The sequence below is a fragment of the Anabrus simplex genome, chromosome 1 (genome assembly GCF_040414725.1).
Source record: "Anabrus simplex isolate iqAnaSimp1 chromosome 1, ASM4041472v1, whole genome shotgun sequence".
In the NCBI taxonomy this organism is placed as follows: Eukaryota; Metazoa; Arthropoda; class Insecta; order Orthoptera; family Tettigoniidae; genus Anabrus; species Anabrus simplex.
In genome coordinates this window covers 235,302,994-235,321,767 of record NC_090265.1, presented here as the reverse complement: position 1 = coordinate 235,321,767, position 18,774 = coordinate 235,302,994, and the positions used below count along the sequence as shown (strand labels likewise).

Sequence of the window (18,774 nt, the reverse complement as noted above, 5' to 3'; positions counted from 1 at the left end):
CCTATTACTTATTATTCGAGGAATGTGACTGCAGAATTTTTTCCAGCGAATTGCGCATGTTAGTTGCAGCCATTCGATCTTGGAGTGATATGTAACTTCAAGTTGTATTATTGCAAGATGCTGGTGCAGCATGCAATCAGATGTATAAACATCAGAAAGAAGCAGGAAATGAAGACCAACATATTACAGATAAAATTTCTTGTATTTATTTCCTCTTTTTGAAAAATTTGTATTGATGTTAATGTGAAATATTTATCCTAGGATTTTGCGCATTACCATGCATTAAAAGAGACATGATTGATTCTCTGAGTTGTTATAATAATGTCATGTCTTCAAACAAATTAAAAACTAAATTAATTTATATTATTTCATTTTCTTCTGGTAGGCAATGCATTACATTTCAGAGTCATTACCATATTTCAGAACTTATGGTTCAAAACCATTCTCGAAAATGGATTTTGAGGTAGTTATGGTGGTGGTGGTGGTGGTGGTGATGATGATGATGATGATGATGATGATGATGATGATGATGATGATGATATCATCGATGATAATGTTCATGTTCCTGATAATGACGGTGCATGGAGGAAATCTGAAGACGAGGCATTGTTCGAGGATTAAGTAAATGTTGACGCTAACCTTGTCACCGCAGAAACCATAACTATCTCTGAGAAAGTTGAGGACGCATAACGGGATCTGAGCGAGGACTGTAATAACGACGACGATGACGACAATGTGGAAGAGTCGCAGCATACTTCAGTGGACTTTCATGATGCTGTCAATGGTCTATCAAACATTTTGTGATACGCCATAACGTACAAGTACAATAATAACAACTCCCGCTGGAGTAAACAAACGCATACAAATCACTCGAGGATTGGAACCACACACAAAAAAATACCTATCAATGAATCATGACAAGAAATAATTGCACACACATGTCAAATTTTTCCAAACACAATAAAGCATGTAATTTTCACACCAACAAAGATCTCAGTTTTTCATGGCAGGAAATATCTTAAAATTCAATCCCTGTCAATGTTGTTTCCTGTATTAAAAGACATGATGCTCTAAATAACAACTGAGCTTGATAGCTGCAGTCGCTTAAGTGCGGCCAGTATCCAGTATTTGGGAGATAGTAGGTTCGAACCCCACTGTCGGCAGCCCTGAAAATGGTTTTCCGTGGTTTCCCATTTTCACACCAGGCAAATGCTGGGGCTGTACCTTAATTAAGGCCATGGCCGCTTCCTTCCCATTCCTAGCCCTTTCCTGTCCCATCGTCGCCGTAAGACCTATCTGTGTCGGTGCGACGTAAAACAACTAGCAAAAAAAAAAAAAATAACACACTGTGGACTTAAATTCAAACACAATTCCAATGTTGTTTCCGAAAATAAAAGAGATGACACTCAAAAAATAAAATGACATCCTGCTGACTTAAATTCAATCATAAATACAACCTTGTTTCTTGAAATAAATGACATGACAGATGGTAACTCAGTTCTGTACTTGAATCCTCACTGAACTGGGATGAATAAGAAATCATAAATACCACACTAATGAATGACCAAACATAACAGCTTCTAGGATTGTGAGTGAAATATAACAGTAGACTGTTTTAAATAAAACACTCTTTGGTAGACAAATATTACCCTCACCAGACTATTCCACGACAGAATAAACAACTCAGTGGTCAACGCTCCTCATGCAGCTATATAATTCTGAGATTTCAATCTCCAAATGAATAATAAATGACCGTTCTCCACATCCTCCCCACTCTGGTTGATCTCCAGAGGGAAGACCAGCTGTACAGGCCGACAAATCTTGGTCCTGTTGGCCATCTGAAGGAAGAGAGTTTGTACTTAATTGCCTCTGCCTGGTCTCCTTTCCATGATTCGTGCCTTCTGCTACAGATGTCTAGCCCTCTCATGCATAAATTAATGGGATGAAGATAAAAATGTTAAATACAGTGTTTTTGTAATATTTGGGATCCAGTGGATCACACAAAGCTTTATTTCAGTAATTTACACAAAACACCATGGAAATAACACCATGTCCACTGGAGTGGACTTCATGCATTAATAGATTCGTCCTATGCATATCATTTCATTTACTGTCTTACTCTGCTTGAATTCAAAGGATCCCAGACCTGCGAATTTGGTCAACCTGATTTAGTTGTTTTGGGGTTCCTGATGTTCAAATATTACCACTCCCCCAGCTCATATTGGTTGAGTTTGAAAAGTAAAGTGGGGTCTACATGCCTGGATACATAGCCAACGGTTTGATTTGAACTTGAAAAAGTTTGCTGGTAATGGAAAAGTACTGGGTGTGCCTCGCCTATGTCACTGCTCTCCTGGCTTCCTGCCTTCACTCCCAGCTCCTTGCATATACATAAAATAAGATATTTCCACAGTGTTATAAGTAAATAATTGAGGCATATACGATATGGCTCAGTATATTTTCAAGTGAAGAATCCGTTGGCAGATATTTTAGACTTTCCAGTTTACATTCAAGAAAATAATTAAAAGGAAATGTAAAATAGAAGTGAAAATCAACGAACATGTTCACTGATATGGGCCTGCTTATTATTTTTTGTCATTTGAACACACCTGTTAAACTTTAACATAAATTGTTTCAATTTCATTTATCTTTTTAGCACTTGCTGAAAGTTTAGGAAACAACACATTTCAGTATTGTATTCTTTTAATCTCTTTTATCTGTCGGTTATAATTAAATTGTACATGCTGAAAAATCTTTCTGCATCCATGTTATTAGTAGATGACCAGATGGTCAGCTGCTTGAGGGAAGAGTGGACATTTTAATTGCATTGCTGATAAAATCTGCAGTCAAACCACAGACCAAACTAATTGAGGAAAGTCGGAACCTGTGCCAGTCTTCTGATTTAACTCTTCCTGTGCTGCAGATTGAATAATATACCAAAGTATATTGCACCAGAGAGTCGTAGATGGAGTATGCTTCATGAGGCGTACTTTCACTCGGTGTCATGGACGGAATATTCTGCATGGCTCCAGACGCTTCGTTTATAGGAAGAGGAGTTACGGATTGGAATAATAATTCACCCAGGGAGATGTTCAATAAATTTCCAAATTCTTTGCAATTATTTAAGAAAAGACTATGAAAACAACAGTTAAGGAATCTGCCACCTGGGCGACTGTGCTAAATGCACATCAGTGGCGATTGATGATGGTGATTGAACCTGTTGTTAGATGGCTCTAGTGATCTGTGTCCTGAATACAAGTTCTATATCTTATCGAGCACATCTATGGACTTTCTAAATGACTACTCTTCTAGTCGAATATAGATTAAAAATTTTCAGTTGTGTCAAGTAATGTGCTAGCTTCCGGGGTAAACATTGCAGCTTGTATGAGGTGAGCACTTCCTGCTTTTGTGAAATATTGGAGAATGCGACTGATAATGAAGAGAAAGTAATTTTGAAGATGTTGACAACAATGATAATACATTTATTGAAGGTTTGAGTGAGTGTGATACTAAACCAGGAGATGACAGTTGTGAATGAGACAAAGTTGCTACCACAGGTAGGCCTACTGTTTACGCTGATTAATTTTTTTTCCCTTACAAAATTGTACAGAATTGTGTTGATATCCTCCTTGTCAATACTATAATATTTTACATCCAATTAAGACTAAACCAGACATAGACATGTTTCGACCTGCCGTAGTGTCATCCTCAGTAAGACATATATAATGAATCAAAACATCACACACACACAAAATGAAACGTTAGTTAACAAGTTTTTTCTTAAAAAGCATGGTGAAAATTAAAAACTGTGAGATGGTGATTGTTATAACAGTCTTGAGCTGGAGGCCTTTTTGTTTCAATGTTTTTGTTGTCCCTTGTTCAACTAGTATCTATAAACTGTTGGCTTAGTTGTTATGTTCAGACACGGGCTGATATATGTAAGCTATTATTGAAGTTGAACCGTCGATTTCTAGTGTTCCGTGGCCCACTTGTATCATCCTTGTTCTCTGACTGCAGAGTCCAGCTCTCGACTGTCGAGAGAGGAGGATATCAACATAATTCTGTACAATTTTGTAAGAAGTTTGACCGTAAATACGGATCTAACATGAGATTCATAGTGTGTAATGATTATATAGGTAGATGTCAAAAAATATAGATCCTGGGCCAACATATACAACATGGTTTACAACAGCACCAACTCATCCTTCTTTCTTCCAGAACATTTCAGTGTTGATACATCTACTATTGAATACTTACCAATGGCAATGGTTCCATTTGACATCTCTAGAGTTTGAAGTGTTTGTTTTTGATCCCTTTCTGGCATCACCATATAAATTTGTTTCTGAACCATAGCACAAAGATACTGTAAATATGCTGTATGTGTAATTAGCTTATGACTCCGTCCATGTTGTTCATGTATTTGTGTTACTGACCAAGGAATTGAAAGCAATATACATTTTTCTGGCTATTTTTGTTGGTCAACATACTGTAGAATGTAGTAAAACCATATTATGAAGAAATTGAAGTGTATTTCTGTTTTTTGTCTTATAAAAGGATATGTAACTGTTTTACTGAATTTTTAAAAAATGCAAAATTTTGAGCACTTTTGGAGGTGAATAATGAACACTTTGAATAATTACACCATTGTTTGCCTGACACAGGAAGGGTTCAAGTGGACTTGAGAGTTTCTTGCCTTTTCTTCTTTGTCAATTCTAAAATAATTTATATCTATTCTCATTATATTCAAGAAATTTAACTTTGTTACTACACAAGAACCTCGTTTTTCCGGCCCTCATTAATCCGGATCTCCGGTTTATCCGGATCGAAAATAATAAAAATTTATTTTTACTTGTACAGTATTTATTTTACGGCGTCGACTCTTCTTGAATGTCTTTTCCGGTAAGTATAGTTAAGGACAGGAATTGGAAGTATTTTGGCCACGGTCTATCAAAGGTACCGTCCCGGCGTTCGCCTGGAATGGAGAATGGGAAACCGTGGAAAACCATTCCCAGGATGGCCGAGGTGGGATTTGAACCCATGTTCTTCTGAATGCAATGCACTATTAATTCACTAATAGTGAATTCAAAAATGAAACCGGTGCTCCATCAGAAGAAACAATGACTCATGGAGAGGCAACAATGCAGCTGGACAAACTGATGGCCTGTTTGGAATCCTTGACTGAAACCATACCGGCAGAAAAGTGGTCTTATATTTTTTTGTACAATTGAAAAAAGTATTACTGTACAGCTTATATTAATAGATTATATAACATGTACTGTATTTGTTTTTTAGTTTTTCTGGATTATCTGGATTTTCAACAATCTGGATCAGTTCCAGTCCCACTTAATCCGGAAAAACGAGGTTCTTGTGTAATTCTTTTTATTATAATTGATAAATTTGAAATAGATTTTTGTAGGGAAATATTGTTAATACATTATTTGAAAACTCTCCCTATTAAACACACTACCTTCTTTGCTGTATTTAATCCATTCAGCAACCTTGTAATCTGTCACTTAGTATGCTTTTAGCTTCACCACAGCAACGTTAAAAAATGCATATCATACATTTTTAATTATATTTATATGGCATTTATAGTTTTGGCACATATTCCATAGAAAGTTGCCATGACTTACACTCATGGGTTTGATAATTCTTGAGTGTCAGCTGGAATGTGTAATGTATGTTACCTTAAATTGCATTTTTTTGTCTCCCTGAGTGCATTGTATCGTAATGATTAACAGAGGAGTTATAAAATAAATAAATAAAACTTGATAGGGAATGAAAAGCTTAATTTTTTTATTTTGCTATACTACTTGTGGGTGGGGGGACGCAGATGAAGAAGACGCCCATGGTATCTCCTGCCTGTCATAAGAGGCGGCTAAAGGGGCAACCAAGGGATAATGGAATTGGGACTATGAGATTACTTCTTATTAGCACCATTATGTGATTATGTGAGGAACACCATGGGTCTGTGCGTTGCCTGTGGTTAGTACCATCTTGTGCATTCCAGCGAGGCGGGGAAGCAGGTGCACATCACTGACTGGCGACCATGCGGGAGGAGCTGCTGTGCGCCGCGCTGAATTGCATTGATTCCCCTGTATTCAGAACATATCTGCGTTACCTGTGAGTATTACCACTGTATGAGGAACACCATGGGTCTGCATTGCCTGTGATTGGTACCACTATGTGAGGAACACCATGGGATTGTGCATTGCCTGTGATTAGTACCATTATATATGGACCACCATGGGTCTGTGTTGCCTGTGAGTAGAGCCTTTATGTGAGGAAAACCATCAGTCTGTGTTGTCTGTGGGTGGTACTGTAATGTGTAATACACCGTGGGTTTACACTGCTTATGATTGGTACCATTATGTGAGCAACACAATGAGTATACATGGCCTGTGATTAATTCCACTACGTGAGGAACACGACTGGAATACCAGCACCCGTGATTAGTCCCACTAAGTGAGGAACACCATGAGTGCATTGCTTGTGAGTCGTACCCTTATGTGAGGAACACCATGGTTCTGTGTGTGTTACGTGTGAGTGGTGCCATTATGTGTGACATATCCTGGGTCTGCATTACCTGTGATTAGTGTCGCCATGCGAGGAACACCATGAGTTTACATTATCTTAACAGCGATTAGTGATTAGTGCAGTTATGAGGGGCTGTGACCTGGATTTTGGACCCCTTTGGACAACAAGCACCATCTCGGAATATGAGACATTTTGAATAGGATCCACTGATTGTTTTGGATTCATGGTCCTTTTTTCAATATCATTCGTTTTAGATTTTAGTCAATGGATACAGTTTGAAGTTTTAATTATAGTTTCATTTTGTTGTATCTCATACAATTAGGGGCTGATGACCTAGCTGTTAGGCACCTTTAAACAACAAACATCAACATCATCATTATTTTGCTGTAAGCTTGCTTTAGTGAGATTGTTTGTTTTGACCCCACTGTTGGCAGCTCTAAAGATAGTTTACTCTGGTTTTTTTATCTTTACAGCTGGAAAATGCCAGAGTTATACCTTAAGACCAAAGCCACATCATTGCTCCCTCCTGCGCGAAAGCCTATGTGTTTTTGTGTGTTAAACCATCCTACCATCCTTATGAGTATTTTTGTAATTTGTTTCTCTATTTCCTATGTTGTTTTAGGACAATACTGTTCGTTTGTGGGTCATGGATCCAGAAGAACAAGTCATGAAGGCTGCCGGAGTTGGTTCACGACATACTGCATCTGTTGGAGATATTGCATTGAGTCAAATAAGTGCCTCCTTCTTCCTTTCTGTTAGTCAAGATTCATGCCTTAAATTATGGACTTTGCCATCCAAATTCAATACAGGTAAAAATCTGAACACTATGTACTTTCTCTACTTTAGTTATCCATGTTGATTTACTGGGATGAGGTTTGACTGAGATTTCAGTCAGATTAAACGCAAGAGTTCCACTTCTGAGTGTTGTTAGATCAGCCGCCACTAACATTTAACAGACACTGTCTGGTACCACCACTAACATGTGGAACTGACATGCTATCACATACCTTTTACTCTTATTAATCCGAGCACTGGGATTCCACCACCTACACTCTTCTGAAGTCTACCTTCTTCACTGCAGATGCTGTTGAGGATTTCACACATTACCCTGTGTTAGGGATGTCCATTAGAAGTCTGAAAACGACCCAGTTTGTTCAAACCTCATACGGTCATAGGGCTGGTTAGCAGCATGTAGTCTGAGGTAAGGCAGCTAATGCACTTACGGACAGTATCAACAAAGTTATAACAAAACAAACTTAAAAGGAGCGAGACAAGAAGAGTGGCTGACTATACAATATTGGACACCATGCAAATATTGAAATAAGGTAATTCTGTGTGATCAACTTGTCACGTTAATAGACACTGAACATTAACTTGTACTGTCTTTCACATTGTTACAAACATTCATCGTTATTGTGTTGTCTGTTTTAGCACAGAATGAATCAAGAGAGCATCATTTACTATATCTTGGTTAAGCGAGCTCCTTTTGTCACTAACTAAGTTACCAGCTGAACTGAAATTTCTTTCACTTACCTCATTGGAGGCTGGAATAGACAATATTTTCTTTGCTAGCAGAGCAAGTCTTGGATATTCTGTGCTGTTATTTCTCCACTATGCAAGGGGATCATCATCAGAAAGGCAGTCTTTAAAAACAAATTGTTGTAGTAAGAATATCGTCAACGTTTATTTGTCCATAGTCTGTGCTAACATGAACTTATTTTTGAAATAGAAACTTATTCCCGAAACAATCGCAAAGGGATGGAGATCTGTTGCACACATTTTGATGCAGCTCTGTGTGATGTTTTGTTTGATATCATGTGTATTTGATGGACACACTATATTCGGCTACAGCTTATACACGTGTGATTTCGTATGTGAGGTAGTAGATGCAAATGTTAATAAAGAAGCATAACATTTACATGGGACATATCCTGCATGTTGACTATTCGCAGTTGTTACTAGTAAGACGTATTCCTACACTTCGCTCTTCATCCTTTCTTGATTTAGTAATCCATATTCCTGTTCCATGTTTGCAACGAATGTCGTTGTGACTCCAAATGTAATTCGTCGGACCAAGCGGTCGGTTGATCGGGACTTATCTGTACGACTGTTCATATGAAGTGAGCACACGACGCTGTTGATAGTGATTTGTCTGTCGGATGGAGATATTAAGCCTTGAACAGACTCTTTGGTGTTACTTGACAGGAGTAGGCTATGTACCAACACCAGGTTTCACCCTTCACAGCTTCTGTGTTGTTCACAGATGAGGCGACATTCACAAGAGATGGAATACAGAATTTCCATAATCAACACCTGCGGAGTGATACAAATCCTCATGCAATCATCCAATCTTCTCATCAACAGACGTTCGCCATTAACATTTGGGCAGGTATTGTTCGTGATTCCTTGTTGGGACCCTACATTCTTCTGAATAGACTTAATAGACAGAAATATGCAAATTTCTTGTGTACTGCATTGCCTGATTACTTGGAAGACATGCCACTTGCATCCTGTCGACAAATGTTTTCATGCATGATGGTGCTCCCACATATTTCGGTCTCCCTGCCCGCAGGTACCTGAATACCGATTTTCCTGAGCGCTGGATAGGTAGAGGAGACCTATTGCTTAGCCACTACTCTCTCCTGACTTGGACACCATGGACTTTTACCTGTGGGGACACGTTAGGTCTCTTGTGTATGCGACTCCTATTCATGACATGCATTAAGTGAATTTGCCAGATGAGTTTCTCTCTGGCGCTGTTGTAATTTAATGGCTTGCAATTCTTCCCATAACTTGTTTGAAAGTTTAGTCACATCTCTTACAAAATACGATTGTTTTTTAGAGCCACACTTCTTACAGATCCAGCGACTATTTTTTCCATCAGCACTGACGCACTTCCCGTGATAACAATTTTTGCATTCACCACACTGTACTCTTCCTGCCTTCTCCATATCTGTTGTGCACTCCATATATGTATTCATGTTGAGGTGAGAGGCCCTGTATTTACTTTGGAAGTTTATAAGATTATCCCACCTCGGAACTCTCCACTTAATTTTTAAACCACACAACTATATTCAAAATACGTCACTACTTGTTATTATTGCCCAACTTCCATATACACTAGATATATACACAAATTATAAGGAGCTCAACTTTCTTGTGTTACTCACTCTGCCACCATCTTGACACAAGAAGTGCGGAACTAGTTATTGCATACAGCACATTGCATTTTTGAATTTATGTTTCCCTCAAGTCTGACTAGGAACAAAGCACACCTGCGCACTCATTGTAAGGCGACAGTAGTGGTCTCCCCCGAAAGAGTTGTTATTAGAAACTAATGAGGGGTTGGCACTATTTTTAAAGGTTATTGATCTTTGAAATATCAGAAATTCGAGGATTGTTATCACTGTTTGCTTTGAAGCTACCCACAAGTGTATGAAAAAAGTGACTTAATACGTTGAATTTAGGGTACTTTTACTTATTCCTATTTATTGTAGACAGTTTTGAATACTTACATAGCCAGAAGCCACCAACCATTTTACTAAATATAACTTGATAACACCACATTCTTGCTGTGGGTGTCATAATTCTCCCCCAAAGTAGCTCCTGATAGTTTTCTGAGGAATTCTTTTCAGACAGGAAATTAAAAACTAGTTGTATTGAAATATATTAACAAACATGAAAACCATGGTCTTTCTTCATGGTTTTAATGTAACAGGCTTTCAGCTGGAAGTGTTCATTGTCCTTCAGTTAGCTGTGCCATGCAGCTGACTAGATACAGTACTTACTTCCTGTGCCCAGTAGTGTGGGGTAGAATCTCAGTACTATTAGTTGGCATTTTAGAATGATCAGTTAATTTATGCTTAAAAATCATAAAAATCAAACTATGAAGTGTTGGAAGACCTACTGACCTTCTCAACAAATGTAATAGTATATCTATGATATATTTTTATCAGGTGATTCCAGTATTAGCTTTGGAGCTTCACTGATATATATGGAGCACTTCATTTTGTAAAATTTGAGCATTATTTATATGCATTTCTGTGTATCATCATCATCATCATCATCATCATCATCATCATCATCATCATCATTATTATTATTATTATTATTATTATCATCATCATTATTATCATTATTATTATTATTCATTTCATGGAATCTCTTGTTCCCACATATTTTGTGGTGGACTCCATGGATTGCTGTTCTTGTTGTGACATGTCCCTGGCTCTTGCACCCCTTTTTCTAGCTGTCATCCATCATGGCTGAAGTGGTGTAGAACTCATGTCCATCTCCTTTTTCTTCCTTTCTCTGGTATTGACTAGTTCCTGGGCGTCCTGTGGATGTTAACCAGTACTATAGCCTGATGTCCTCTACAAAGTAAGTCTCCTTCATGGGCTCGTATACTAGTCGTGATGGCGCTGTTTTTCCAACTCCTAATACTCGTCTCATAAATATCGTCTTGACTTTTTCTATTATTTTCAAGTCTCTTAGCTTGAGTGTTTCCCAGATGATTTCTATGTCATATGTTACGACTGCCACTACTGTTTTGTATAGCTGCATCGCTGTGTTTGTTGATAGATTGGTTATGTCCAGGATATTGCATGAGGTTCTGATGGCTGTTGCTGCTGCTCTCTCCTGGATGTGCATATCAAAAGGATGTTGTAGTTGTCAGTAGCATGTATGTATGTATGTATGTTAAGTCTTCAGCCCTAAGGCTGGTTGGATCCTCAACAGCTCTGCCGTCAGCTGTCATAGATGGCCTAGGCATCACTGAAGAGGCGTATTACGGAAATGAGGAGTGAGGTAGTTTCCCATTGCTTTCCTCACTGGGCCAGAAGTTGCTATTGCATATCACTCTGCCAAGCCCACTGAAATGCATGCACCAACCGGCCTTAAGAGCAACATTTTCACACCATTCATAGCAGGGACTGGCTGCATAAGGAATGGCATTACTAGCATCGCTCATACCTCAGTCACTTTCATATTGTCAAAGCCAAGGATAAGACAGACAGATTATTGAAAGTAAAAAAATTACTCTAGCCCTTACCAGACGACGAAGTGCACTGTAAACACTAGGTCATGCCAGCGAAGGCATGTCAGTAGCATAACTCCAAGATATTTGTAGTGTCCTACTACCTTTAGAGTCTCGTATAGAATTATACCTCTTTAGCCATTGTTTTTCCACCGTTCCTAAATGTCATTTTTACTGTCTTCTCTTTTTTTTATATCCATGTCATTTATTCTTGCCTAAATCTCTAATTTGTGTAGTGCATTTTGAACATCCTCTTTGTTCTTCGATCCTCTCACCATATTGTCTGCATGTAGAACTATTTCTGCTGTTGAGTTTTGTCTATTATGCTTGTTACATCAGCTGTATAGATGTTAAACAGTGTGGTGCTTAAAGGGTCGCCTTGTAGGACTCTGTTCATTTGTACAATTTTCTCAGAGATTTCAACATTTTTGTTTATCTCAATTAGGTTTTGTTGAGGCAGGATTCAATTGCTCTTGCTAGAGTATTTCTTTCCTCAGTCATTTGCTTCTGTTTTCCAATTAGTTTTTCTCTGTTCACTTTCTTGAAGTCAACAAACACTGCGTAGTATTTTCCTCCTGGGTGTCTCAGGGTGTCTTCTATTTAATCCAGTAAATATTTTACCGCTTGTAGTGTGCTCCTTCCCTTTATGAAACTAAACTGGCATTCCAGGATGTTTCCTTCAACATTTGCTAGTACCGTAATTGTTTCTTGAGTATCGTCGTGAAGACTTTAATGTTTTCCAGTGCCACTCCTCTGAATGAGTCCTGGGATGTCTTGTCTACTTTCATCATCATCATCATCATCACTGGCGTGACAGCCCTTTGTGGGCCTTTGCCTTCTGAAGAAGTTTTCCTCATTCTTTCCTGTTAAGTGCAGAGCTCCTCCAATTCTTAATTCCAATTATCTTTACATCCTCTCTCACCCGTTCTTCCCGCCTTAACTTTGGTCTGCCAACTTTCCTGATTCCTTCTGGCACTGCATTAAATATCTTCTTTATCATTCTGTCATTAGCACACAGCACATGTCCTGCCCACTCCAACTTTCTGATCTTTATATAGTTAACAACAATGTTTGGTTCGTTATATAAATTATACAATTCATAATTATATCTTCTTCTTCAGACACCATTTTCTTCCACTGGCCCAAAAATTTGCCTCAAAATCCTTCTTTCAAATATACTGAGGGCCATTTTCTCCAAATCGAGTTAAACCTGGTATAAATTAAACCCGTTTAACTTTAGTACCTAGTTTAAAGTTGCGTCCATTTTCTCCACCAATTTCTGACACTCGTTTAGTTTAAACGGGCGAGCTGTCGTTGGCGCTAACGTTGGCTGCACTGAAGGAATAGTCGAAAGCATGGTCGATTGGAATTGGCCAATCAGAGCCAAGTAATTCAATGACCAACATTTTTGTAATAATATCAGCTGTTTGTGGCGAATTAATGCTATCGTACGTAGTGAATAAAGAACAAATTCGTCGGGATATTAGCTTTACTGATAAATAAATTGTTTACATTTGTGCGAAGTGTTGTGTCATATAATTCTACCTATTGCTGTCTACAATTTATTGGAACGCACTTTTATTTCTTATTTTTCTCTGTCATGCTTTACCATAAACAAGTACCGTGGGCCTAATACGTGTCTTTTGATGTCTGTATTGTCTTACGGAACACACGGGAACGTTGAAATATTAAAATCCTGGTCTTTCAGCAATAGGCCTACGGTATTCCTTTCCTCAGAAAATCAACATTTATGTGAATTTCAAGTAAACAAATTCCAAGCATGCTCGGGATCTATCTCCTATCAAAATCCATCGCCCTCGGCCGGGATCAATCTCACAAACCTTGGATCCAGCAGACAGACCACTGAGGATGTATTATTTGGAGATGTATTACTTGATTCCATATTCGTTTATAACATAACCAAGTTCGCGATATGTCGTACTGTATGCATAATACTCTTTTCCCTATAGCACTAATATTTCTATTGCTGGTATGCTGGCAATAGATACGATGAAACATTCTTAACTATAATCTATTCTATTACAAGTTTACTAGCAAGCATGAAATACTTTATTGTTTTTCTGATCCTATAAATATATAATCTAGCGATTAGAAATTGTATACCACCGCCTCTCCTACCGTGCCGGTCAACATTCTGATGGTAAAAATATTTTCGACAAATTAGATTCGAACCGCCTTGTCACGGATTCGGACGATGCTGACTTCACGCTTTAGCGAGTACAGCCACCAGGTTCCACATGAAGAGCGGACGTATTACATGACTTATATAGGAATATTTTTATGCTTCACATTACAGTATTCATACCACGAACAGTATTTTACAGTATATAATATTATAAGGAGACTGCAATTTAAGGTCTGTGGTCCCCATTGTTGATGAAAAAAATGCCTGCTGCATCATATCTTAAAGCAACCAGAATCATTGCTTCTAGCGAAATAGCATTATTTCGTGCAGTTGACGTTTTAAATGAATCCTTCTTCGATACTAGACAATCCTTGCTGTTCGCTTATGAATTATAAATCCGTCAAAGAACTCCGTAACATCCGATTTTCCAAGATTGTAAACTTTTGTTGGAACGCGGCTTCTTAACCTCTCTTGCACATCAAAATTATTTCCTATTTAACCAAAGACTTCAATAAATTCTCCCATTTTTCTAATGCTAATACTAGGTTATAATTTTAGTACGTTTTTCATTAAAGTGCTGCAGTACTGGTTGTCAAAACTAACCCTTCCATTAGGAAAATCACAGATACGTTAATAAAATGTCAAGAAAGTTGAATATAAACAGCAGTTTAAACCAACAATATAGAAGGTTTAACTCTGAGCCAGGCTTAAACTTGATACAAAGTTTAAACCAATATGGGGAAAATGAATGTTAGTTTAAACTCAGACTTAAACCAGATTAAAATAAACCTAGTTTAAACTCATTTGGGGAAAACGGCCCTGAGCTGTCTTTTATCAGATTTTGAGAGTGTCCAGGTCTCAGCACCATATGTTAATACACGCCTTACTAAAACTTTATACATCAGGACTTTAGTTTTTCTGAACAGCAGCTTAGACTTCAGATGTTTTCTGAGGCCATGATAGCACTTGTTAGCAGACACTATACGTTTTTGGATTTCAGAACTAACATTGTTCTTGGAATTAACTTCTGATCCAAGGTAGGTAAAGCTACGCACAACATCAAACTTATACGAGCCAGTTTCAGTGAATGTAGACCCACTAGGGTAGTCTTTCTTGGTTATGGGCATGTACTTAGTTTTTCCTTCATTAATCTGTAAGTTCATCTTTCTTGCTGCTTTTTCGAGGCTTGTGAAAGCTTCCTTCAATGCTCCTGGTGTTCTTGCGATTAAATCAATATCATCTGCATATGCCAAAATTTGAACTGATTTATATAAGATGGTTCCCCTTGTGTTGATACTTGCATCTCTAACAACTTTCTCCAAAGCTATATTTAACAAAAGGCATGCTAATGAATCTCCTTGCCTAACTCCATTCTTGGTCATTACAGCACTTGATAACACATTCTGCATCTTAATTTGATTCAGAGTATTTTCCATGGTAGCTTTCACAAGGGCAATCAATTTCTTAGGGATCTCAAACTCTTCCATTGCTACATAGAGATTACTTCTGTCAATGCTGTCATAGGCTGCTCTGAAGTCAATGAAGAGATGGTGTGTATCAATTCCAAATTCTTTACATTTTTTAAGTATCTGGTGAATTGTGAAGACCTGATCAATAGTAGATCTTCCTTGGCGAAATCCGCATTGATAGTCACCAACCACATTTTCCATGTAAGGCACCAATCTGCTAAAGAGAATATTGGAAAATATTTTATAAGCAACGGATAATAAGCAAATACCTCTATAGTTAGAACACATCATGATATCACCTTTCTTATGTATCGGGCAGATGATACCTACGTTCCATTCATCAGGGATTGTTTCAGCTACCCATATCTTGGCCATTAGTTTGTGAAAGTGTTTAACAAATTCTTTTCCAGCATTTTTCACAAGCTCTGATTGTATTAAATCCATTCCCGGGACTTTGTTATTCTTTAACTTCTAAATGCCAAGCTCAACTTCCTCAGTAGTAGGTATCGGTACTTCTGTGTCTGATTTTCTTGTATGTACAGGAGGTAAGGTTACTTGGTTATCACCTGGACTTTCATTCAACAGTTCATCAAAATATTGGGCCCGTCTTTCTAGTATTGCTTCCTCACTGCCCAGTATTATACCATCTTTATCTCTACACAAACTTGTTATAGGCTAGAAATCCTTACGACTTTTATTTAACTTCTGATAGAAAGCTCTCACATCATTCATCCTTTTCAACTGTTCCATTTTGTCTAATTCTTTCCTCTCATACTGTCTCTTTCTTCTTGTGCAATCTCTTTTCTTCTCTTCTGGAAGTTCTATTCTCTTCTACTGCTTTTCGGGTGTGGTTCCTCTGGTGCATTCTCTTGTATGCTTCATTTTTTAAGGTTGTTGCTTGTGCACACTCTTCATCAAACCAGTTGTTGTGCCAGACTTTCTCTTCCCTTCCTAAAACTTCATTTGCAGTTTTTAATAGTGTGTCTCTAAGCTTATTCCAGATTTCATCAATACTCTCACTATTAGTTAAATCGGTCAGGGCCTCATTAAGCAAGCTAGCATATCTGAGAGCAGTTTCAGGCTCCTTCAGCCGAGCACTGTTGAACTTTCTTGCATTGGATCCATGTACCTTTCTTGCATTAGATATTCAGCTTCTAATAGTTGCTACCACAAGGTAGTGGTCAGAGTCAGTATTGGCCCCCCTATAACTTCCACCATCCATCAATTTAGAGAAGTGTCTTGCATCTATTAGGAGGTGGTCAATTTGGTTAAAAGTACTTCCATCTGGAGACTTCCATGTCATTTTATGTATGTCCTTGTGATTAAAAGTTGTACTTCCCACTACCATATTTTTCGAGGATGCAAAATGTATAAGCCTGATTCCATTATCCTTAGAAATATCATGCAAGCTATATTTTCCAATACAAGGTCTGTATTCGTCTTCCTTTCCTATCTTTGCATTCAAATCCCCGAAGATTATTTTACAGTCTGCTCGTGGGCACTTACTATAAATTTCAATCAATTCATCGTATAAAAGGAATCTTTATCTTTGTCACTCTTCTCTTCAGTTGGAGCATGTGCACAGATAAGACTGTAATTGAAGAACTTTCCTCTAATTCTAAGTCTGCACAATCTATGCGATTTTGCCCGAAAATCCATGGTAAGATGTTTTATCTGCTTATTGACAATAAATCCAGTACCAAACATGTGATCCTTCACGTGGCAGCTATAGAATACCATGTGATTTCTCCTCTGTATCACTCTTTCACCAATCCATCTCACTTCTTGAATAGCAGTAATATCTAGTCGATACTCATCTAGCTGATTGAGCAACTTTCTTAGGTTTCCAGCTTGGTAAAGAGTTAAAACATTCCACGAACCAATTCTCAAGTCCTTTACACGTTTGCGAGGTTGTCATAAAAAAGTCAGGCCGGCTATTTCTTCTTCAGATTTCATAACGAGAGTTTTTTTACAGATTGGGTTGTCAGCCCAACGCCAACCCCCAGCAATCCTGGAGGGCCGATGTTTTCTTTCAGGGTTGGCTCTCTTAGCTGGTGGTCCCCATTTTGAAGCGTCGGGAACTCGCTTTTTCACCCTTACATGACTTAGCCGTGTACATGCAGTGTACCCGTTGCCCAGCGGCCACGGCGTGGACATGAATGTATCAGACTTGGTAGGAATAAATGGCATTTCCTGTGCTTTATTAGTACACTTCCACCAGCAAGAAGTGAACCCACAGGACCACATACTACCCCTTTGGCCCCCTCTTGTCTCCTTTACCTTTGTAAATAATCTTGAACATTACTGCTGCCCAAATTTCTGGGATTTTTCCTGTCTGCTAACACTTGTTCATCAGGTCTGTCCATAGTTCTTCCATGTTGTCAAGGGAGTCTTTGACATATTCCATACATATATTTCTATGTATTAAGTCTGTATATTCCAGATGTACCTGATACTCTGACAGTGAAGAGCACGGAATTGGCTCATCAGAAGGATATCAACAGTGTCTGTGTATCTCCCAATGACAAATTGGCTGCTACTGGTTCTCAGGACAAGACAGCGAAGGTGAGAAATATTGTTTTATTTTTTTCTCCTAATCTGCATAGAGATTCTTAACAAGAAATACCCTCCATTAAATTCTACAAGGCTGCATGTTGAAAAGAAAAGAAAAACTGTAATATTACTCCTAATTCATAGTGATGTAAATATACCATATTTACTTGCATAATGCCCCGCAGGAAGTGAGTTTGGTATAGAACCAAAATTAATTCAATATTGGTGAAGAATTAAAAAAGCTAAAATCCATTTGTTGACTGTTTCGTGGCCCAAAGTGCGGAGAAGTTCCCAAGGTTGAGAAAGAAATGCTTGACTATCTTGTAGAACTGAGAAATGACTGCATTGCTACACTATATGAAATGATACAGATAAAAGCAAAGGATGTAGCGAAAAAAATGTGGCATTACAAATGCGCAATTTAAGGCGGGCATGGACTTAGTCTGCAAAGACGAACCGCACTAGCTCAGCGTCTACCGCGTGATTACATGGACAGTATATTGTAATTGAATTTTGTAAGTTCGTCATCAAACTTAGACGAGAGTCTGTAAGGGATACCGTCAATGGAGGGCAGTTGTTTAATAAAATAAATGGTTATTGGCAAACAAGATTTTATGATTTCATGGAAGAAGCAAATGCACCAGGAGCAGAAGTTTCATGCAAACTTTTCAGTCATTATACTGCTGTGGGTGAAAACAAAACAAAGCACTTTTGCAGACGTCAGGCTTTTCAGAAAATGGTCATGTTGTTTGACTTCAGCAATACAAATAGTATCCTGTAAGAGTCAGCCTCAGACAATTGGGATATGTACCATAACAAAGGCTTTGAACACCTAAGGGTTCTTGAAAAACTGTTGTATACCAGTGGATATCCTCCAGTGCAGGACTGGAGGGAAATAGCAGATTTATTGGCTAAGAAAGATACCAATTTACATACAAAGGAAACACCAGCTCAAATTCATTCACTGAAAAAGCCTTGTGGTCCAGTTGGCAACAATGATGTAAAAGAAAGCTGTTGGTGGACCATCTGGCGTAAAG

At 38.2% G+C, this 18,774-nt stretch overlaps 1 protein-coding gene across 1 annotated transcript in view; it reads left to right on the top strand.

The window, feature by feature from the left end:
- LOC136864374 (transducin beta-like protein 3) overlaps positions 1-18,774 on the top strand; it is a 157,975-nt gene that overhangs the window by 91,807 nt on the left and 47,394 nt on the right. Inside the window, exons 9-10 of the mRNA XM_067141294.2 lie at positions 7,157-7,343; positions 17,628-17,749. Of these exons, the coding sequence (XP_066997395.2) occupies positions 7,157-7,343; positions 17,628-17,749 (309 nt within the window). The remainder of the gene's footprint in view (positions 1-7,156; positions 7,344-17,627; positions 17,750-18,774) is intronic.